This window comes from Henckelia pumila, chromosome 2 (genome assembly GCF_033568475.1).
Source record: "Henckelia pumila isolate YLH828 chromosome 2, ASM3356847v2, whole genome shotgun sequence".
In the NCBI taxonomy this organism is placed as follows: Eukaryota; Viridiplantae; Streptophyta; class Magnoliopsida; order Lamiales; family Gesneriaceae; genus Henckelia; species Henckelia pumila.
In genome coordinates, this window is record NC_133121.1 from 164,606,841 (window position 1) to 164,631,914 (window position 25,074).

At 35.8% G+C, this 25,074-nt stretch overlaps 3 protein-coding genes across 3 annotated transcripts; 1 reads left to right on the forward strand and 2 right to left on the reverse strand.

Annotated features, from left to right (window-relative positions):
- Positions 1–2,460: 2,460 nt before the first annotated feature.
- LOC140878863 (uncharacterized) lies at positions 2,461–4,487 on the forward strand. Its single transcript, XM_073282485.1, has 4 exons — positions 2,461–3,251; positions 3,513–3,796; positions 4,122–4,300; positions 4,422–4,487. The coding sequence occupies exons 1-4, from the start codon at positions 2,461–2,463 to the stop codon at positions 4,485–4,487; spliced, it is 1,320 nt and encodes a 439-aa protein (XP_073138586.1).
- A 13,507-nt stretch (positions 4,488–17,994) lies between these two features.
- LOC140878864 (epi-neemfruitin B 7-O-acetyltransferse L7AT-like) lies at positions 17,995–18,531 on the reverse strand. Its single transcript, XM_073282486.1, has one exon. It carries the CDS (start codon positions 18,529–18,531, stop codon positions 17,995–17,997), a length of 537 nt encoding a protein of 178 aa, XP_073138587.1.
- Positions 18,528–19,301, reverse strand: LOC140878865 (epi-neemfruitin B 7-O-acetyltransferse L7AT-like). Its single transcript, XM_073282487.1, has one exon. It carries the CDS (start codon positions 19,299–19,301, stop codon positions 18,528–18,530), a length of 774 nt encoding a protein of 257 aa, XP_073138588.1.
- Positions 19,302–25,074: the final 5,773 nt, after the last annotated feature.

The window sequence follows — 25,074 nt, forward strand, 5'->3', positions numbered from 1 at the left end:
TGTTCATGGTTTATGTTCATGATTTGATGTTGTCCAAGTTGCATGATTTTATTTATTAGATGTTAAGTGCAAAAGTTTATTTAAGAATGAAATGGTAATGTTTTGGGAATATGCATGAAGTCTATTTTCAAGATATAAAGTTAAGTAAGTTGATGTCTATGTTTAAGTTTCTTGCATCTTTTAAGAGTTTTGAAGTTCATGTTTAAGATTTTAAGTTTAAAGTTCCATGATGTTTACGTTAAAATTCTTCAAGTTCAAGGTATCATGTTATGTATGCTCAAGTCATTTTAAGTTTAAATTATTTTGAAGCTATAATGACATCGATATGTATATTTTAATCTTGTTGAGTCCTTTAGACTCACTATACTTGAATGATGCAGATGTTTTAGCAGTTTTGATTTAAAAAGCTTTGGTAGCACGGCTGAAGAGTCCAAGAGGCGAAGACATTGCATGACACAATAGTTCAAAAGCTCTGATGTATTTAAAAAGAAAATATTTACCTATGTTTATTTATGTTATGTTGTTACAATATTTTATTTACGATGTTCAAAAGTAATGGTTTAATTATTTAAATTGTCAATATTTTAAAGATGAGTTTTGAGGATCTCAAATGGTTCGTCTTTTAAATATTCATTTCAGTTTGATAGTTGTTAAGTGAGTTTCTCAATTGCTTTCAACTGTATTTTATTTATATAATAATTAATTGAATTCACATTCCCTTTTCCTATTTAAATGTTAGTAGTAAGTTTTGACGTGCCGTATTTTAAATGGTCTTTGTTATTGAGTTGCATCAGTATTTATTAGACTTCGTGAACACGGAGTCATGAGTTCTATTGTTAAAGATTTAGATTTTAAATTTTTTTTGGAATTGGTGTGATGCACTCGCTGTATGACTTTTAAGTTATGAAAAATTTTTCCAACCTTTTCCGCAACTATTTTATTAAATGTTCTAGAATACGGGACGTCTCAATATTTCCATAGCAATCGCTTCTTCTGAGATCCGCATCTTGATATTTTTGGATTTTTTGTTTTTTGTTTTTTTTGTTTTTCTCGCATTTTGGTTCTTTCTTTCCAAATGTTAGATTCGTCCTTTTTTTTTTCTTTCTTCAGTTCATTTTTGAAAAAAAGAAATTTGTGAAAGGGAGGGAAAAATTTTAATATACAAAGTTTGTTTATCTTGAGGCTAGCCGAATCGAATTAAAATCGAAAATTTTAACAGATTTGTTTTTTAAAAAAATAAAAAACTATAAAAAGTAAAAATCAAATACAATATTAAATATAAACACATACAAAAAATATTATAAATTAGATGTAAAGCTTAATAAAAAAAGTCGAAAGCGAACCGAATTGATCAATTTAATTGAATTTTTTAAAAAATAAAAGCGAACTCTGTATGAACCGAATTTTCGAATTCATTTGATTTGATCATTTAATTCGATTTAATCGATATAATGCTCACTGAAGGGAATATTTTATTTTAATCTTTGTAGATTTGATATGATTAAATTTAGAGGAATCCTACGTCTACAAGAAAACTATGTGAATAAGGATTCTTTGACCTTGTTTATAAAAGAAGGCGTGTACATGATGAAGAGAGACGACCAATAGAGAGTTTTCTAAGAGCTTCATGCGCGTACATATTGAGAGAATTCTGAAGATTTTCTGAAGCTTATTTTATGGTCATGCTTACCTATTTGCCGTGAAAGGTTTGATAGCATGTTGAAGACCAATTGCAGATTGTTGCTCTCGTGTTTTGGCATCTAGGGCCAGCTCCTTGCTTTGATTTTATTATTCTATCTTGCATAAAATTTTAGGAGTTGCTTTTATTATTTATTTTCTCACATATTTTGAGAAAATTGATTTTTACAATAATTCACTAGTTTTAGGGTTTAGTAAACTCTTTGATTATTTTTCTAGTAAAATTTTTGCCCTGAGGCGTTGCAAGAGTATTTTATACTCTTGCTTAAATATCTGAGTCTATTTATTTGGTTGCTTGTTTATTTTATTCACGTTTTTTTTTATTTTTCGCTGCATATTACTCAAGGTTTTATTGAAAGTGTTGTCAACACCTTGTGACAACACCTAAATCTATGTTTGTGAAACCAATTATCCCTTACAAGTGGCATCCGAGTCATTTTCTTGATACACTAAGAACTGATCCTGGTTTATTGTTTATTTTCAGGGAATAACATGGACTCATATACAACTCCCAATATGTTTTTGAAACCTCCGGTTCTTGATGACACGAATTATGCCTTGTGAAAAACAAGGATGCGCTACACTATCAAAGCTATGGATGTTCGTGATGAGCAAAGTATTCTGACTGGATAGACTCCTCCAAAGATATTATATCAAGAAGGAGAATACATTATCAAGCCAAGAACAAATTGGACCGCCGAGGAAACACAAAGCTCGAGCTACAATGCTAAAAAAATCAATGCAATAATTTCAACCGTGGACATGAGAATGTTTGGACTCATAGCTGACTGCACCATTGCCAAGGATGCATGGGATGCTCTTCAAGAATACTGTGAAGGAACTGAAAGTGTGAGAAGAACTATACTGAGATTTCTAAACACAAAATTCGAGAATCTCAGGATGGATGAGAATGAAACTATTGCTGATTATGACAAGCGACTTAGAGAGATAGCTACAGAGGCTTTTGCTCTTGGAGGACCAATTGCTAGTGAGAATATGGTGAACAAGGTTCTTTGGTCTTTGCCAAAGAGATTCAATGGAAAGATTTGGGCGCTTGAGGAAGTGAAAGACACCTCAAAGATGAAGTTGATAGAACTTATAAGCATCCTCCAAGTGTTTGAGATGAACTTTATATCACAAGAGAAGGATAAAAGGAAATCAATAGTCTTGCAAGCATCAAAGCCCTCATACGATGAGTACGTTCAATTCCACCAAGAAGTTCTTCAGTCTGATTTAGAGGATGATTCGATCTCACTCATAACAAATAAATTCAATGACTATCTGAATAAAATAAGAGAGACCAAGAAGATAGACCAAAAACTCAAGGCTCCAATGTTTCCTAACAAGCCTTTAAGAATTACAGGGCCAGAACAGACACCAAAGAAGTTTCCAGACCCTCAGAAGCCTCGACTTATGCTGGAAGGAAAGAAGAAGCCTACTTCAAAAAATATAGATACTTTACAGTGTCATTCATGTCAAGGTTTTGGGCATTATGCAAATGAGTGTGCAAATACTCTTCGGAAGGGAATGAATACATCCTTGAGTGATGAAGAGTCTGAAGAAGATGAAGAACAAGAAGATGAAGATGAAGAAAGTCACACTGCCCTATCTACCCTACTGGAAAGCAAAAAGAAGTTTCAAGCCAATCCTTTAGGTGTTGCCGCAGGTGTTGCCACACCTGGTCACAACACCTCCCAAAGGTCAGTTTGTTTAATTTTTTTTACTATTAATAATGCGTATAGTATTGATGCAGGTGATGAGACAATGTCTATGAAAGAAGCTCGGATGATGTTTTAAGAGCTACATACTGACAGGATTGAAAGAAATAAGACGAATTCTATTCTTTCAAAAGAAAATACTGATTTGAAGGCTGATGTATCAAGGCTTGAGGTTATGCTAAGTAAGAAGGACCTGGAATTGAGTCAGGTAAAGGATGAACTTGTGAAAGCTAAGGCTACACTGGCCAAATTCAAGTCAAGCACAACCAAGCTTGATTCATTACTCATGATGGAAAGATATGGTAAGGCAGGTTTAGGCTTTGAGAACAGCAAGTTTGAGATTGGTGAATCTTCAAAAGCTCTGGTTTTTGTCAAAGAAAGTATCTGTACAGGAAGCTCACCCAAAAAGGACACACCAGTTGAATCACCAAAAGGGAAGTCACATGCTACTGTTCAGAAAAAAATATGGAAGAAAACGTAAGTTTATCTGTCACTACTGTCATAGACCTGGTCATATCAAACCATAATGTTTTAAGCTGCAGGAAAATTATTGGCAGAAGTTTGCATCTAAGGTGTTGTCTAAGATGTTGCCAACACCCTCCCACAACATCCCAAAGAACAGATCTACTGGAAGAAAGGTTTGGGTTCCAAAAGCTGAGATTCACTGTTATATGATTTATATTGCTTTGAAAACTAATGTTTCAGGTGCATGGTACTTTGATAGTGGTAGTTCACGCCATATGACAGGTTCCAGAAGATTTCTCACTGATTATGTTGAGAAGAAGAGTGGGAAAATGACATATGAAGGAGGTTCAAAGGGAAATATTATTGGAAAAGGCACATTGAATGTTGCTGGTTTACCAAAGCTTCGTAATGTGCTTCATGTTGAAGGACTTAATGCAAATTTAATAAGCATTAGCCAACTTTGTGATGATAACTTGCATGTTCAATTTGATAAGAAATTGTGCAAAGTTTTTGATAATTCTAATTTGTGTGTAATGACAGGTACAAGGTCATCTGATAATTGTTATCAAATTGGAGAAGAGATGTCTTGTAGACACTCAAAAGTGATTGAATTTGAACTATGACATCAAAAGTTGGGTCATGCAAACTTTAAGACCTTGAAGAAATTGAGTAAACTTGATGCTGTTAGAGGTATGCTTAATTTAAAATCTGGAATTCCATTTGTGTGTGAAGCTTGTCAAAAGGAAAAGCAGACCAGAGTGTCACACCAGATGTTGTCAACATCTGAGACAACACGTTGTATTGAGCTTATACATATGGACTTAATGGGTCCAATAGAACTCGAAAGCTTCGGAGGTAAGAAATATTCTTTTGTTTGTGTTGTTGATTTTTAAAGATACACTTGGGTGAATTTTTTGAGAGAAAAATCAGACACATTCGATGCCTTCAAGAAACTGCTCACTAAGATTGTGAATCTATACAACATGAAGGTAATCAGAATTCACACTGATCATGGTAAAGAGTTAAAAAACTCTTCTTTTACTAGTTTGTGTGATGCAAAAGGTATTTCTCATGAATTTTCTGCTCCTAAAACCCCACAGCAAAATGGAATATCCGAGAGAAAGAATAGGACTTTGCTAAGAAATGGCAAGAGTAATGTTAACTTCAAAGAATATTTCAAAACATTTTTGGGCAGAAGCCTTAAACACAACATGTCATATTTCAAATAGAGTATATTTTAGGAATGATTATACTATGACATTGATGCGATCATGGATAGCTCGCATGTGGATTGAGTGGCAAGAGGAGTTTGAGATCCTTTGGAGTTGCCACGAGGGCCAATAACGTCCTGAATGCGGTCTTAGGAATATCTTCCTCTCGCACTCTCAGCTGATGATATCCTGACTTCAGATCAATCTTCGAATAGAAATAAGAATCCTGCAGTTGATCAAAAAAGTCATCTATTCGGGGTAAAGGATACCTGTTCTTTACCGTTGCTTGATTCAATTGACGGTAATCAATACAGAGCCGCATAGAACCATCCTTCTTCCGAACAAAGAGAACAGGAGCACCCCAAGGCGATACACTAGGTCTGATGTATCCCTTGGAAATAAAATCCTCAAGTTGTTCTTTCAATTCTCTCAATTCAACCGGTGCCATACGATAAGTATCTTTGGAAATCGGTTGAGTACTTGACAATAAATCAATGCTAAATTCGATCTCACGAATAGGTGGCAATCCAAAAATCTCATCTAAAAAAACGTCAGCAAATTATCTAACCACTGGTATATCAACCAATCCAGGGATAGATTTCAGTACGTCAACTACATAAACCATAAATCCCTCTGCACCTCTCTGTAATAAACGAGTCATTGATAACACATAAATCAAAGGAATTCTAGATCGAGAACCCTTACCGAAGAATTTTTCACTCGTCTGCCATTTTAGGTATGAATCTGACAACCTTCTGAAAATAATCTACGGTTTCCTTATACTTGGTTAAAGCATTTATACCAACAATACAGTCAAAATCTGACAGCCCAAGTACAATATAATCGAATTCTAACAAATTTTCCTCGAAACAAAGTTCACAGTTCCTGACTAATCTGACAGAAATAATTTCTCCACCCAAAGGTGAAGTAACAGCTACTACAGTAGGAAAAAGCTCAGTAGGCAAAGCATGCATCAACACAAATTTTTCAGAGATAAAGGAATGAGAAGAACCTGTATCTATCAATACATGAGCAGAATAACCAAAAATCGAATAGTTACCTGATATAACATCGTCAGGTTCTTCCTGAGCCTGATCCTCTGTCAGAGCAAAGACTCGTACCTGCTGTCTCATAGGCTCGTTCTCATTCGGGTTACCTCCCTGTCTATTCTGCTGCTGAGGCTGTAAAGAGTGAACCACAGAAGTCTGTCTCTCAAGCTGAGCTGAAGGTGTAGTAGAACTCCCACTCTGAGATCAATCTTTACCTCGCTGAGGACACACCTTAGCGAAGTGTCCTGGCTGCTGATAGATATTGCAGTTCCCAAAGACTCCTACACACTGCTCTTGGGCGTGTCTACCTCCACACTTGCTGCAGACCAAAGGTGAAAATCCAGAACTCTGTCCTGAACCGAACTTTTTGGAACCAGTTGAGCTAGAAGAACTGTTCCCTGATTTCTTGAACTGTTTCCCTTTGGCTCTGAAATGATCCTTTCTGTTACCGCTATTGATTCCTCCTTCGTACCTCTGTGGTTGGTTCTGATACTGCGATGGCTGATTCTAATACTGAGATGGTTGATTCTGAGACAGTCTTGGCTGCTGAGGAACAAACGAAGCTCCTTTCTGTCTCAACAAACCTGCATCAGCTCCCTTTGCATGATTCATGGCATCCGCAAAGTTATCAGGCCTAGCAGTGTTCACCAATGTGAAGATGTTGGGGTTCAAACCATTAATGAACTGGTCGGCTTTTGCTTCTTCATTGTCGGAAATGTGCGGTGCAAATCTCAGCAAACTATCAAACTTGGCTACATACTCCTCGATGTTCAAGTTTCCTTGCCTCAGAGTGGCAAACTCGGCTCCCTTATCCTTTCGATACGAAACTGGGAAAAACCGCTTATAAAACTCAGTTTTGAAAAGAGTTCAAGTAATGACTGTACCTCAATTCTCCATGGCTCTCTACGTCGTGATCCACTAGTTCTTAGAAACACCATGCAACTGGTGAATGACTAACCTGGTTCGGCGGTCATCGGAATAATCAAGGGAATCAAACAACTGATCAATGTCATCCAACCAACTCTCACATTCAACAGGGTTTTCAGTACCCTTCAAATTTGGTGCCTTAAAGGATTGGAACCTCTTTAGCAAGGTTTTCATAGGAGTTGTTGTGCCATCCATCTGATTAGATTCAATACTAGCCTGCTCGTTCGGAGGAGTAACTGGCGGTGGGTTTCTGTTAATAACTCGACAAGGACCCATCTGATAATCAAAGGTTAGGACACAAGATATTTCAATCGCTACAATTCGGTGACCTTTCAACCTCTCAGAATTTCGGATACAAGTCGATAACAAAAACAGTTATATCTCAAGTAGATCATGCTTTATAAATTTAAATCACATAATCATGTAATTCAAATAAATCTCAAATAATAAAGCATGCTCGCATGGAATTTAATAATCAATTAAATAACTCAATCACATGCGAGGAGCCAATACACGTAGACTCGATCTACCTCGCTCACTTCTAGTTCAACCAAGAACTTATCTCTCTGATACCACTTAATCTGAGACCACGGTTCTAGACATCTAATCTCGGATTAAACAATAAGTAAGCATACAAGATCCAAGATTAAAAACAATAGAAGAATTTTTTTTAAAGAACATGCCCGGACCCCGTGCACACATCCGTGCACGGGTCCGTGCATTTAACTGAAGCGCACACGGACCCCGCACCACCTCTGTATTCGGGTCCGTGCTTAAACATTGCACTAAAAACCTGAGTTTCTGTTCAACCACACGGACCCTCACCCGGAGGTGGAACGGGGTCCGTGCACTCAAAAATAAGCACACTATAAAACTTGCGAAGGGACACCGACCCTTGCACGGACGTGGCATGGGGTCCGTGACCTGCTGCACCAGAAAAAGTTAATCTTCAGCAGAACAAAATCCATGCTAACACAATCCAATTCTTAAATTCCACAATGATACAAACTCAATAAAACATGCATAAAGAGTACAAGGTAGATCTAGAGTTGTACATTATTCAAACCAGTAGAACATGCTTTGGTTCTAGATTACAATCCGAATACAAAACAAGTTCGAATTACAATTAGACTTCTAAAAACACCGAGTCCTCACTTCTACTCAACTCAACCCCTAGCATGTTGCCTCTAACTTGATCCTGCCCCACCTGTCGCCAAGTACATATACAAAACAAAGCAAGAGCCGGATAACTCCAGTGAGAATGATATTCCCAGTAAAAGCAACATAACAAGCAATACAAGTAATATTACAACAACATGATTTCAAGACAACATATTCAAGTTAATACGAATGAAATGCATGTCTTTAAAATCGAGATATCAACTCTGATAAACAAGGGATTGCTTCTCTGCTTTTGGGATCCCGAGGATGAGATCACGTAACGAATCACCGACTCTCCCAATCGAGGTGGTGCCACGTATCCCAATCTCGTAGACTTTGGTGCGACTATAAGGATTATGCTGACACTAGGTGAACTTCTACACCCAGGCCACTCGATTATAACCCCTAAAACGTCTAACAAAAAGGTCATACAGCCCGCTAAAAATTAAAGATTTAGGCTCAAGATGAATGCATAAGAAAACATAAGCATTTATCCATATAACCAAAAGCTCAAACAAAAAAATACAAGTTCCCCATTCTAGAACAAGTATTGATGCAAGTATGTGATTTTAAGGGAAACTCAAGAACCAACTGTCTCGAATGTGCTATCCCACTAACACGATGACTGCTTGTACCTTTCGATGCAATTAGCTCCAACTCTGGATACGCACAAAATAGGTTATATCAAAATCTATACAACCTAAACAACAATGCTGCTCAAGGTAAACTCTTTACCGCTCTTCGTCCAACTCCTCGACGATCGACTTCTGTTAACTTTGGGCTCGACAAACTTCAAAAAAATCTGTACAGAGGCAAAAGATGATAAAAAACGACGAACAAACCCAACTGCCAAAGTTCAACAACTCAAACGGTTCAAAATCCCAAAACTCAAACCGGCGGCATAACGACTATAAACTGATCAAACCGAAAACACAGACAACATTACAGAATTGCAAACAACTCAAATCAATGCTAAAACAACAATAACAATCCGAATCCAACAAATCACAAAACCCCCCTTTTTGAATTATGCTTTCAAAAATCATAACAAATCCGAACGACGCTCTATTTCAAAACCAACTGAGAATAATCGATAAGAACTATCTCAAGAGCAACATAACCGGAACTCAATCGATTCTAACAACATCCAAAAATAGAATTATAATTGATCGGAGAAATACTTACGATAGAAAAAAGCTCTCGCTGCTGTGATCGCTAATCTTCCTTCGGATTAAAATTCTAACGAACGGATCGAGCAGAAACCGGGATTAGAAAGCTTGAAAGAGGCGTTTCCCAAGCTTCCATGGAGAGGACACGATTTGGAGGGGATGATGGAATAGGACGAATGACTTGGTCAAGTCAAAATAATATAACAATTCCACTTTTTGCGTTTTAGTCCCTGAAATTTCCGAAAATTGCAAAATAGACCCTTATAAAAAACAAATCGGCTTTTGAACTCTGTAATCTCTGATTATCTCAAATAAACTCAATTAAGATAAATTCGGGGCATTACAGAGGCAATGACTGAAATTGGTGAAGGACTATGACTGTGACATTAGCTACCACCCAGGTAAGACTAATGTAGTAGCAGATGCACTGAGTCGCAAGTCTGCGACATTGAACCAATTGACAGTTCAACAAGAGTTAATTGCTGATTTTGAGCGGATAAGTTTGGAGGTACTCGAACCAATGGAGGTATGCACGCTATCGGCATTAACAATAGTACCTAGTTTGCTTGATAGAATTCGAGCAGGCCAAGCTTTTGATGAACAATTGATGGCGTGGAGAATTAGAGATGAGGCTAAGGGTGGTGCATTGTATACCATCAAAGATGAAATTGTTCATCACAGAGTTAGAATGTGGGTGTCAGCATTAGACTCACTGAGAGTTGAAGTAATGACTGAAGCCCATACTGTTCCATATTCCATTCATCCAGGGAGTACGAAGATGTATAAGGACCTGCAATCCTTATATTGTTGGCCAGGTATGAAGAAGGATATTGTAAGATTTGTGAGTAAATGCTTGACTTGTCAACAGGTGAAGATTGAGCACCAGAGGCCAGCAGGACACCTGAAACCGTTCCTTATATCCACATGGAAGTAGGAAGATGTCACTATGGATTTCGTGGAAGGATTGTCAGTGTCACCACGCAGGATGAACTCGATTTGGGTGATAGTTGACAGGTTAACTAAGTCAGCTCATTTTATTCCAGTCAGGAATAACTTATCGATGAATCAATATGCAGAGTTGTACATTTGGGAAATTTTCAGATTTCATGGAGTTCCAGTGAGAATAGTGTCTGACAGGGATCTTAAGTTCACCTCGAATTTTAGGGGAAGTTTACACCGAGGTTTGGGAACAAAGCTAGATTTCAGCACAACTTTCCACCCCCAGACAGATGGTCAGTCAGAACGAGTAATTCAGATACTCGAAGACATGTTGAGGACTTGTATGATCGACTTTGGAGGTAATTGGGAATCGAAATTGCCTTTAGTGGAGTTTACTTACAACAATAGTTATCAAGCAACTATTGGCATGGCTCCTTATGAGGCATTGTATGGGAGAAGATGTAGAACTCCCCTACACTGGGATGAAGTTGGGGAGAGAGCTATTTTGGGTCCAGAGATAGTGGCTCAGACAATAAAATTGATAGCCAAGATCAGGGACATAATTTTGACAGCTCAAAGTTGACAGAAAAGTTATGCCGATCAGCGGCATCGGGATTTGGAGTTTGAAGTAGGTGACCATGTATTTTTGAAGGTGTCACCATGGAAGGGAGTTATGAGATTTGGAAAGAGAGGTAAATTGAGTCCAAGATATATAGGACCTTTCGAGATCCTAGAGAAAGTTGGGGCTCGAGCTTACCGAGTAGCTCTACCTCCAAACTTGTACACAATGTATTTCATATCTCCATGCTAAGGAAGTATGTGGCGAATCCTTCCCATGTTATTCGCCATGAACCAGTGGAATGGACACCAGATTTTTCCGACGAGGAGATGTTTGTTCAAATCTTGGACAGACAAGTTCGTAGGTTGAGGAACAGAGAGATCCAAATGGTAAAAGTCCTATGGCGCAACCAATTGGTTGAGGAAGCTACATGGAAAACTGAGCAGGATATGCGAGCACGCTACCCTAAACTTTTTGGTAAGTCGAATTTCGAGGACGAAATTCTTTTAAAGAGGGTAGAGTTGTAAGGTCCAAAAATTCCACTAGCTTAATGACGATATAATTAATTAAATTAATTGATATATTGCATGTTAGTTAGAAAATTTAATTGTTATGTGTTATTATTCGAATTATGTTAATGTCTGAAATGTATGTGAATGTATGATTTTAAAGTTTTTAAGTTAGTATTAATTTTGGGTCGTAGGGACGAGTCTAGCCTTGAAAAGAGTTAAGAAAATATTTTAAATAAAGTTAAGTAGATGCAGTGTATTTTATTGAGAGATTAAAATTTTAAAACTTTTAATTGTAACTAATGAGCGTGTTGGAAGGCCATTAGTCATAAAATAGAAAATATTTTAAAATCTTCCTTTAATCTGATTAGAACACTTTCATTTTCTCTCCCAAAACTCACGTTCCAACGCTGCATCAAGGCTAGGGTTCTTCAGATTCTCGAGGTTAGATCGTCCTACCGCTTAGGTTTAATTCCATCAATCGATTCAGACAATTTTTTAATGTTTTGAAACCCATTCAAGAGTATAAATATTTTTATATGAACCCTAGGTTGATTTATGATGTTGATTGATGCATGTTCTTGTAAAATTTCATGAGTATGATGTATAAACGTGAAGCGTGAGGTGTTCCCGATGTCTTGATATAGATGTATTGTGGTTTTATGGATTTTGAAGTTAAGATGCAGAAATTTTGAGGTGTTATGGTGTTTTTGAAAACTTTGAATCAAACTATTGTTATTGGTTGATTTTGGGGCAAATTCATTTCAAGTTTTGAGTTTTCTTGTCCGAGATTGATTCTTTTCAAAAGAAAATATTTGATGGTGAAAAGAGGCATTTAGATCAAGAAAAATCGGAATAAGAAGGCTTTGGGCGTCTGTGCGATTGCTGCTTGGTATTACCGACAACGTGCCTCTCACTCGAGCGCAACTTGTTGCCGCTCGAGCGAGATGCACAGCTCGCTCGAGCGGCAGTTTCCTGTGCTCGAGCAAGCAGGGCTATGTCCCAAAATTTTTAAACTTTGCATGCTCAGTCCGAAATTCAAGTTTATGATCTTTTAAGCTCTTTTAAGTGTTTTTAAGACATTCTATTGGAGAAATTTTCAAAATAAATCGTCCGGGACGAACGGAACGGCTCACGTGGATCGTTAAAGTTATGTATTGTATGTTTATGTGATTTTCTCATAAAACCCCTTTCTCATGAAATTTTTTGAATGATTTCACACATGGTAGCATCTCAGTAAAGTTTTAAGAGCATGATGGTTACGAAGTTACGAGAAGAAAGTTGACGATATGACACTTTAAGATATGATAAGATGGATGTTATGTTGTATGGAAAATATTTTGATGACTTATGCATTTTGTGATAATTATACGGGGTATGCACTTCGGGATGAGCTCCGGAGCAGCTATCCAAACATGGCTCACGGGATGGTTATACGGGGTATGCACTTCGGGATGAGCTCTGAAGCGGCTATCCAAAGAATGAAAGTTTACTAGATTAATGTCATATGCTTGTTGATCAATAGGAAACTATGAATGACTCATTATGAAGGTTGCCACACTACTCATACTTCATCATCACAAATATTTTTATGTTATGGCTACATCAAAGTTATGTTTATTGCTTGAAAGCTTAAGTTAATGTTTTCTTTTTTAAAGTTTAGAAAGATCATTTTTTTATGCATTTTCTTGCCGAGTCTTTAGACTCACTATACTTGAATGATGCAGGTAACGATGATGTTGATGCCTTCATTGATGATTATGTGGGCGGACGTGAAGAAGAGGCAGATGTCGGTCCAGTGGGTGATGCATGAGTGCGAATGCTATTGAATGAAAGTTGTTTAAAACATTTTTAGTTGATGAGAGGAAAACAAAATTGAATTTTAAGTTGATGGCCATGTTTGGCAAATACTTTTAGATGCTATTTCATTATTTGTGCACTTTTAATACGCTCATTTTAATAAAAAAGATGATGCTTCCGCAAAATTTTTATTTTTTTCCTTATTTTTAAGTATGTATGTTTTAGTAACGCTCTGATTGTGAAAATTGGGACGTTACATATAAATTCTGAAATCTGTACTTTTGAGACTTATTATTGTCAAATAATGTTTGAAAAAAATGCCGGTATAGATCATCTCGGGTCTGAGGCGTGACAAATTAAGACAATAGAGAGGTAAGAAGATTACTAGTAAGTCCACATGCACTATCAAAATTACATAACAATTTTTGCAGAGTAAAATTGAAGATATATTTTGGTGTCGCATTGACTTACCATTTCTATTATATAATAGTGAAGATAATATATATACATAGAATTTTCTTGGGATGAAATGAAAAATTAAAAGATAAAGATAATATAGCATTTTTTAACTTTAATGACACTTGGAGTAAGTGGGAGATGTAATATCGGTTTTTATAGGAAATGAAATATATAGATAAAAATAGAATTATGTGATAAAAATGTATAGTTGTTGGTGTGGTCTGTACAATTACTATTAAATCTATAAGCTTTCGGAATTGCCAAAATACTCTTGTTCCACAAATATTTATTTTATTTTCCAAAATAAAACGATTATTAGTATTCTTTCTTGAAATTTAATTTCATTAATAATGTTTTACTTTGAAACATAAGTACATAAAAAAAGGTAGATATTTTCAAATTTTTAACATAGTAGTATCAATTTAAATATAGTTGAATAGTGTTATTGCATAACGTAACTAACATCATAAGTGGAAGCTATACTACATATATCTAAGGAACATTGAAGAAAAATAAGATTATATGAACCAATTAAAATCAAATATTACTAAGAAGGAATTAAAGAACTTATAGGATCATGCACATCAAGTTGAGTGGACCTAATTTTATTTGGGAATATTTGGGAAAATAGACTTAGTGAAATATTTTTTAAAAAATTAATCTCTCCAAGTGTATTTGAAATACACTGCATTAATATAGGAGGTCATTTTTTTTTTAAAAAATAGTTTGACCGAGATTAGATAATAAAATACCCATATTTGTTAATAGAAAATACATAACAAGAGAATATATATCTATATTGGGTTTTTTTTAATCATTTTTTTTAAAAAATGTTGACCAAAGTCAATTCCCCAAATATCCCTATATTTTATTATATTTATATTTATATATAGAGAGGAACGTAACACATGCATTACTTAACAAGTTGCACTAGGATTAATAAGAACATGATTAATCTGCAGAACGTCACCCATGATTAATATGCCCGAAATTTATCGGTCATGATTAATAAGAACATGATTAATAAGTTTTAGGAAGTGCATTCAGAAGTATCAAAGCCCGATCTTCATCCTCAATCTTTACTTCAGTATTCTACTAAATCATCCAATATCTTGGTGAACTCCTCGATCTTGTTTTCAAGATTCTTATCATCCTTTATCACAAAGAAATACAAACTCTATTTTATGTACATACGGTTAGCCAAGAATTTCGTCGTGTATAAATTCTCAAGTTTAAGCCACATAGCCGCTGCAGATTCTTCTATCGCAACCTCTCTGAGTGGTCTGTCACCCAAACAGAGAATTATCGCACTGTGTGCTTTCTCGAGCAATTCATCCTTGTTCTTGATATCATCAGACATCTCCTCTTTCTTCTTGAGGGTTTCCAACAACCCTTGTTGTATCAAGATCGCTCACATCTAGATTCTCCAGAGCGAAAAATCATTCTTGTCGGTAAACTTCTCAATATCAAATTTCATTGATCCCACAATCTTTGCTTAGTTTTCCACAGACGGTGCCACTTGTTAGGAATCAATTGGAACAAATTCGATATTCCGAGAATTCACCACACACACAGAAAACTCAAGAACACAATCCCAGATTTTGAATAATATCACACAACACAGATCAAACACCAACTCAACGATTTAAAAACACAAGTATTTAAGTGGTTTGGCAAGGAATTTGTCTACGTCCACATGAGAGCAACACAACACTTTTATTGATCACGAACAAGAGAAATCCAAGCTCAAACTAGATCTTATTATAAAACCAGACCAAAAAACTCTAATGCTAGATACAGACTCAATTCAAGACTCAAATACTTGAATAATCTTGTCACAATCTGTGCCCCAGTTTTCTCTTTCTGAATTCTCTCTTCTCTTCTTTCTCGAAATCTTATTCCGGAGGTTGAATATTCTATTATGATTCGTAATTCTGTTATTCCAACTTTCATATGCTTATATAGAGAAGACTCCGATTTTCATCTTGGGCTTTTAGGTCAACAATTTTATTCGGCCCACTCTTAAAGTCAACAAGGCCCGACTCCGATAAGTTCCTTTTGATCTAAATCAATATGATCTTCTCTCACTTTGATCTGCCTTCAAGCTTCTATTCAGCTTTATGGTCAATCGATCTGACTTCTAACCAAGTCATAGTATCCGAGCACTCGATCTGCTTGAGCTCATCTGAAGAACTCATCTGACAATAAAAATTACGAAACAATTGAATTTAATGAGACCTTTAGATAACTTGTATCTGACAATCTTCAATGAAGAATAATTGACAAACGCCACAAAGTTAAAAACTTTGATAAGTTTGATTTGAACAAAGCCAAAGCTTCAATAAAATTTTTGAGAGAATTTTAGACTGATAAAAATCAATAATCAAATTAATCTGTTGTGTTTTCAATAATTAATTTATATGTTGTATTTATAATACAACTACAAAATAATAAAATATAACACAAAATAATGCAAAAGATATCTAGAAAAAAGTTTCCTAACAAACTAAAATACTTAAAATAAACAAAACTTAAAATAATAGAAAATCTCGCGCACACACATACACAACGAATTGTGTGTGAAACGACGATTCACGCTGGAGCACAGGTATAGCTCGCTCGAGTGCGCCTGCTAAATCCTCTCACTGGAATTTCCATCGCGCTGGAGAGCGTCATTGTCTCGCTCGAGCCCGGCTTCATGCTGGAGCGCAATTTGTTCTCGCTTGAGCGCGCCCGAAAATCGCCTCTTCTGGTTTGAAGGCTCGCACTCAAGAGGGAAAAGTATCCGCTGGGGTGCGAGTTTCTTGTCCGGATCCTCGCTCGATGATTCCGCTGCACTTCAAGGACATTAAACCCCCTCTGAAACGAAATCCAAATGTACCATCTTGATTGTCATGCTTTCAAACTTGATTACCATGGATTCCAAATCCGTCCAATCTTGATGGCAAATTACATAATGATTTTTTGAACAATATGAATCTTCGAGCGTCTCCTAGATTCATATCATGTTGCCAACATCTAGTGACAACATCTGAATCTGATATTTTTTATGCCCCAATATTCTTTACATTATCCAATATTATTTGACTCAAATTCTAATTAGAATGATTCATAGAATACACCATTTTATATTGAGTTGCCATCCTCATATTTTATATCTTTCTTTATCCTATCTACGAGAAAAAACACGATGCGCCTAAGGCTGCCATTTTGGATGTTGATGGGCTTTTCTTTAAACTCGATGAGCAGCTTGCGTGTTTTTAGTTGCATGGAAGTAACAAGCTGCATGAACATTGTGCCAGCAATATTTTTGTTTACTTGGATATGTATATGAGAAATCTGTCAAACGTATGATTTTAAAATATGGAATGATTGCCCCATTTACTTTGTGACAACCATATCACTTACTCACTAAACACCATCTCAGATAAAAAGGAATAAGAGATGTGATCATATGAACAAAATTAGTTCTGGTGTTGGTGAAGAAGAACCACACATCCTGTTATTTTGTTTTGTAATGTTTTATCCGCTGCGTAGACTTTTTTACCAGTTTAAGCATTGTAAAGTTGACAAAGTTCTAGTATTTTGAATGACAGTGCATTTTCAGTATTATGAATAAATAAGCTAAGTTATAAATTTTGAAATTTGTACTTTTGAGACTTATTGTTGTCAAATAATGTTTAAAAACAACGCCGGTATCGATCATCTCGGGTGTGAGGCATGACAAAGACGATAGAAAGGTAAGAAGATTACTAGTAAGTCCACATGCACTATCAAAGTTACATAACAATTTTTGGAGAGGTAAAATTGAAGATAATTAGTATTCTTTCTTGAAATTTAATTTTATCAATAATGTTTTACTTTGAAACATAAGTACATAAAAAAGGTAGATATTTTCAAATTTTTAACATAGTAGTATCAATTTAAATATAGTTCAATAGTGTTATTGCATAACGTAACTAACATCATAAGTGGAAGTTATACTACATATATCTAAGGAACATTGAAGAAAAAAAAGCTTATAAGAACAATTTAAAATCCAAAATTACTAAGAAGGAATTAAAGAACTGATAGGACCATACACATCAAGTTTACTGGACCTAATTTTATTTTGGGATATTTGGAAAAATAGACTTGGTGAAATATTTTTTTAAAAAAATTAACCTCTCCAAGTGTATTTGAAATACATTGCAATGTTGGAGGTAATTTTTTTAAAAATAAAGTTTGACCGAGATTAGATAATAAAATACCCTTATTTGTTAATAGAAAATACATAACAAGAGAATATATATATATATATATATATATAGGAACGTAACACATGCATTACTTAACAAGTTGCACTAGGATTAATAAGAACATGATTAATCTGCAGATCGTCACTTTCCTCGAATGCGGCCCCAAGTTTTTCATCAAGAGTCACCCATCCTTCGATCCCATCCCCGGATCTTGTATCAATTAAATTCACAAGACCAAAAAACTCAGATTCAGAATTTGGACTCACATAACATGATAACCATATAGGGTTCCCCCAACCGAAGTCGACGTCATAGAAACCGAACTTACACCAACTGGTGAAACTCAACTGATTTGCACCCTTCCGAAACCCTTTCCTCGCCTCTTCAAAATGCTCATAGTATCCATTATTATTCTGCAGAACTTTGACGAACTCGCTGTCGATTTTCCTGATCGCCCTATGGACTTCACTCACCATATCTTTGAAATGTGTTGTTGGATTGATGCATTTTGTTGCTGTCAACCATATGAAGTTGCCGAAACTCTCTTCGGGTAGCGCGGGATCGGCCCTTGTTCTCAAGTTCACTTGATGATTGAGTAGAAAGGGCTCTTCAGGATTGCATACATTCATATAACATTTCCAAATGAATGCTGATACCACCTCGTTGGTTTAGCATGATCTGAACTCGTTGCTCTTTCCTTGAGTTTCTCTATAAGCGAGGCATCGAATACATATCTTCTTGTAACAAATTTTCCTAATCTCGCGAAGTTAGCGAAATAATAAGAATACAGCTTTGATTCACTTTTCATTGCATCAATGGATGGAAAAAGATCATGACCGATAAATTTCGGGCATGTAAATTCGGCTTCGTCACCAGTTGAACGAGCAGCAGCAGCCCAAGCTCGTAGAAAAGTAGTGAGACCCATCCCATCTGCTACTGCATGTGCAAAAACAACACTTATAGCCAGCCCGCCACATTCGAAACAGTTCACTTGGATCATAGAAGCATGATCCCCTGGACTTGGTGTGTGAAAAGCGTAATCAATAGGAACAAACTTTGTAATCATCAGCAAATCGGGTTGGCTCAGAAAATCTTCAAGGTGGCCTCTAACTTTGGCTACGAAAAAAGGAATCCCTTCATCGTCGCCGCCGCATTTAACAGAATGGTCGTCATTGATTATCCCGGCTAACGGATAAAAACGAGTCATGTTTGAGGAAAGAGATTCTTTGAGGATATGGATTTTGCGGGAATAATTTGAATCTGATTCAGGAAGGAAATACAAAACAATTGGGTAGAAAGATGGTATAGAGATCTGATCCAAGAGAGAAAATTTGTGGATTTGAGGAGTAGTAGGCGAAGAGGGCTTCACCTTTTCTTTTGAAATTATTTCTACTTCCATAGCCTTTTGGTTTTTTTTTTTTTTTTTTCTCAAGAAAATTAATAAAAATAAAAACTTAGATTCTTGTTCAAGGATCGATCAGAATCTGCTCAAGGAAAGGATAATTTTGTTCCACATCAACTGAATTATATATAGACGTTGATTAATTGTTAGGCCATCACTCTTCATTAGGATGGATCTATAGGTTGCTTTAAAAAGTCAAATAAATAAGCTTCGAGCTAGCTAGCTAGGCCAGTATTGCTTTGTCAACTAGGGCTTAATTTATCCAATATTTGACTTAAATTATGTGAATGATTCATATATCATTTTCTTATCCAATTATGTTGATTTGTCATACTCATAATGTTGTATATCTTTCTTCATCCCATCTACGAGCCAATTATGTTGATTTGTCATACTCATAATATTGTATATCTTTCTTCATCCCATCTACGAGCAAAAACACACTGCGCCTAAGGCTACCATTGTGGATGTTGATGGGGTTTTCTTTAAACTCGATGAGCTTGCGTGTTTTTAGTTGCATGGAAGTAACAAGTTACATGAACATTGTGCGAGCAATATAATTTAGCGACGACTTTGACGATAAAACCGTCCTTAAATAGAACGGTTTATGTCCTAGTTGTATTTATTGTAAAGATCCGATGTTAATTTCTTAATTAATTAACAAGATCTAGTAATAATTATTTTACAGTACGACCAAATTTAAATTTTATCTCACAAAATTAACTTGAGTGATGGTCTCATACAAGTTACTATTAAACTGTCATCGAGTCGTCATGTCTATATGCTTTCAAATCAAAGAGAATAATTTGTATTTTCATTCAATTTTCTAAAGACTATTTCAATTCATTTTTTCACTCTTGCAAAATTAGTCGTCATGTCTATATGCTTTCAAATCAAAGAGAATAATTTGTATTTTCATTCAATTTTCTAAAGACTATTTCAATTCATTTTTTCACTCTTGCAAAATTAGTCGTCATGTCTATAGGCTTTCAAATCAAAGAGAATAATTTGTATTTTCATTCAATTTTCTAAAGACTATTTCAATTCATTTTTTCACTCTTGCAAAATTATTGTTTTAAGCATGTCATAGGCTGTTTTAGGGTTTGGGAGAACTTGAAAGCAACTTATAGGGTGTGCGACTATTAAAAATTTTTTGGTGATATTTTTTTTTTAAAAAAGGGTTTACGATATGTTAAAGTTGTTCAACACTAAATAGGTATTTGTCTAATTAGTTTATAAGCACGTAATTACTTATAATAGTATGTCTGAGAGCTTATAATTTTTGGAAAATTATCTGAAATATATATATATATATATATATATATATATATATATATGAAATTTTATTTCATATCAAATATAACCTCTTAAAATTAAAATTAATAATAATAACGACGAAGAATTTGGGTGATGAGATGCGAGTTGACTTCCTACTCAGGGAGTGTTTGCAATAGGTTGTGCTTTTGTAGAAGTGATTAATTTATAAATTATAAAAAATTTAAGAAAAATCAAAAGTTGGTAGTGCTTGAAAACAAATGTGAAAATCTAAAAATCAAAGTTGGGTAGTGTTTGATAAATAAGTGGTTAGAGTGATTTTAACAATGTTCTTCTTATTAGAATCACTTTTGGAGAATCATAATCACCACATGACTAGATTTTGGATTTCAATTAAGTTAAACATAAGCTAACACCTAATCTAGGTTTAAAAAACACACAAAAATGATTTTTTAAGCCAAAAGCTAACAATCACTTTTTTTAGAGGGTGTTTGGCTAAACTTATTAAAAAAGAGCTTATAAGCTCTTAGAACTTAAAAGCTGTTTTACGAGCTTATAAGCTGTTAGAACTTATTTTAAAAATAAGCTGTTAAAGTGTTTGGGTAAACTTATTTTAAATAACTTAAAGAGGTTGATATGTTTGGTATTATAAGATCTTTTTATTGTCAAAATTACCAAAAAGAGTATAATTCTATGAAAATAATGCATATACGAAAATATTTTTAGAATAAACTTATATTAAAAAATAAAATTGTTTTAATATTTTAATTTTTGAAAAATTTGTGATTTGTAATTCTTTTTTAAATAATATTTAATATTTAATAAGTGGAGGATAAGATGAAGATTTATTAAAATATTCAAGGATATTTTAGAGAGATAGCATATTAAAATAATATCTTTTTAAAAAAAGTACCTCCCCTCTTACTTTTTTAAAAACAGCTTATAAGATGTCATACAGCTTATTTTGACAGCTTATAAGCTGTTTTTAAAAAAATTTACCAAACACTTTTTCAGAGCTTAAAAGCTCTAAAACAGCTTATAAGTTGTTTGAAAGAGCTTTTAAGTTCTGTCAAACACCTTCTTAGTGATTGCAAATACTCTCTTAGTATAGGATTTTCGCTTTGGATTTTCTCCAGAGAACAGTTATATACTAATGCATTATACTATTGTATGAGCGACTCCCGAATGCATAATTTACCTTCGGAGATTGTCTTCGACGAGTATGCAGTATGGGTTCAAATGCATAATTTACCTCTAGCCTTTATGCACTCTAAAATTATACTAAGGCTTATAGAAGGCTTATAGGGTGCGTCTCGGCTCATGACGGCTCCAACTTTAGCTTTCTCCAACTAATTAAAATGTTTAAGGGTAATAAGAGATTTATTACTCATTAATATTTTGTCTAATTTATCTAAAGGGAATATTTATTTCATTAGATATTTTAAAGTTTAAAAAAGATTTATTTTAAAGTTTTTTTCCTTTCTTGGACTTCAAGTTTTTAAATTAATTGAAATATCTTAAATAAGAAAATATCTTATACTCAATTGATTTATTATTTGATGTGAGATATTATGTGCTTAGCATAATATAAATAACTATCTCAAATTAAGAAATGCATATTTTAATTAACAATTTTTTAAATGGAACGTTTAACAAGATTTTTGGGCCACCCAAAAATCTTGTCGGCTAATTGCAATTATACAACCAACCACCCTCTGCCATTTAACGTGACATGACATGTGCATTCTTATCTATAGAATTATTTTATTTGAGATTGTGAGTCACAGGGATTATTAAATCCCAAGGCGCCGTGGAGCCTGGAGGTGGTTTGGTGGGTTGATGCTAGTGGAGAAAGATGCAGCGGCGTGTTGCAGCTGCTTGTTGATGGCGAAATGGAGTGCAGTGATGGAAAGCTGGTAAAGGGATGCTGTTCAAGGGGCGGCGATGGGGTAGATGCTCGTTGTTTGCGGCGATGATGGAGAGGTGGAGATGTTTCATGGAAGCTTGGAGGATGCTGATGCTGCTGGTTTATCGCACGAAGGCAGCTGGTACGCGATGGTTGATGACCTGAAGATTGGTGATGCTGTTGCTGCTCGACGTGGAACTATTGGTGATCGGAGGAGCTGCATCCCTATAAGAGCTAGCTGAAGGCGGAAGAGCTGCTGGTGTGAAGCCATGTTTTTTGGTCATAGGCTAGAATTGTAACAGCCACAATGAGTATGCAGATTAGTGTTGCATGTATCAGCCAAGGAGTGTAACAGCTAGAAATCAAGAGATTGTAACAGCTGCAATAATGAAGAATGATGACTGTTAATATGAGTTATTGGCCATGAATGGGAGGCCCTTCAGCTGCTTCTTACACCTATAAATAGTGGCAGATTTAGCAGGGAGATCACACCAATTTCGAACACAAAAACTGAGTAAAACTCTGCACATTTTGAGTTCCAACCTTCTGCCACTTTCGAGGACTAGCAGAAGCAGTATCAGTTCGATAGCAGCAGTTCAAGCAGAGCAAGGTTTCTGTTCCAGTTTCAAAGCAAGCATTCTGTTCTATTGTGGAAGAAGTTTTCTGCTCACGTTTGAGGCTTACCATCAACATCAAGTTCTGCACGATTTGTTATAAATCGAATACAGTAAGAGGGCTTATATCTATATATGTTTTAAATACGTTCATGATCGTGTTTGTGAAAATTCAATCGTACATGGCCTGGTTCATACTTCTTTGAAATTCGTACATGTTTGTTCTATGAAACTCCTTGTTATGCACTGTTAGAATTCGACTTAAGAAGTGGATAAGGAATTCCGAAAACATGATAAGATATGATATGGCCCTGATGCGGTGGGTTATAATAACCGTTTAAGGCCTCGCCCCCTTAGAGGAGTAAAAATTAGGGACTGATCAGTAGCCATGATTAAAGAGATGAATAACAGTGCTATGTCTAAGTTTATGTGATATTCATGATATGTATTGATGCTCAGTTTCAAGTCATGCCTTGTTCTGATCTATGTTGCGACATGTGTTGGAACGTGCTTCCTTTGAACTCCTATATATATGTATATTCGACATTTGCATGTACGATTGGCCCCCTCTTGCTGAGTGTTTTCCAAAACACTCATCCCCCTTACTTCCCTTCCCAGATACTGAAGAGCAGTTGGATGATGATGAGAAAAACGCATTCTGGGGTTGGTGATCAAGTCTAAATTTATGAAATTGCTAGCAGTCTTATTAGTTTTATTATCGCTTATATTTCGCTTCCGCTATTATCATGTTTTGGTTATTGTAAAGACATTACTGGATTTGTAAAGACTGGTTGAAGGCTGTTTATGTACTACATGGCTTGTTGTTTTACGATTTAAAATTGTTTACAATGCCGATGCTACGTTCCGATCACGGGGTGACAGATGGCGCGAGGTGGCTGTGCTCGTGGAGTTGCTGATGTCCGAGAGGATGTTGCCGCGAGGGGAAGAAGATGGAAGATAGCTGCTGTCCGAAAGAGCTTCCGCTGAGAGGGTGAAGAAGAGAGACTTGAGCTTTCCCGACATGAAGATGCTCATGAAAGAGCTGTTCGCTGCGACACGATGTTCGTTCTCGAAGGAGCTGCGTGGTTCTGCGCTGGTGATGGTTTGATCGCAGCGGTGAGGTGGTGTAGTTGCGCATGGAAGTCGATGATGAGATTTTGATTCTCTTACTTAGCAAGTATATCAACCAAGTTTTCAGTGACATGCGGGTGATAATTCTGATTCAAGTTCAATAATTTCTGCTATTGGTCGAGATAACTTTATCGGTTGTCTTATTAGTTGCTCTATGGCAGATTGTGGCTCTATGGCTTCTTTGAACGAGAATTTCCGCTCACTTTTTAGAAGTGGTGAACTGTGTAGATTGAGGAGGCAAAATAGCGTGGTCGAACATTGGGTTTATTTTTCTTGCTCGAATGTGAAGCCTTTGATTGTAGTCGACGACATTTGATGCATTTGCCTAAAATGAATCCTAGCGAGTGTTTCTTATTTTTGAAAAAGATATTATGTCTCATGTGATTTATCATTATAGTTTGTTAACCAACACGTGGACCAGTGGCATCGCCTAGATGTTTGTTTCGACCATGTAGGAGCTGTTGCCACGATGGCAGAGAAGACAGAGGCGAGCTGCTGCCGTGATGAGAGTTTTAGTACCCATGAATGAGCACCTGCCGTGAGGTTGAAGAAAAGAGAGACGAGCTGCTTCCGCGATGATATTTTGCTACAGAAACAACTCAGGATGTGGTGACTTGTGCAGCACCGTGCATGGTGTTGATGTATTGATGGTTCGTTGGGTATGTGGGGTGGATCTGGTTTCGGTCAGTTTGGTGCGTACTCAAATCACTTGTACTCCTGGAGTGGCCTTTTCACCCGGAATGACATGAGCTCCTAGAGTAGCGTGACCAACCGGATTTCCTAATATGAATTGTTGAGATTTGATGTATCCCATTGATTTACAAGAAACTTCATGATGCTTAAC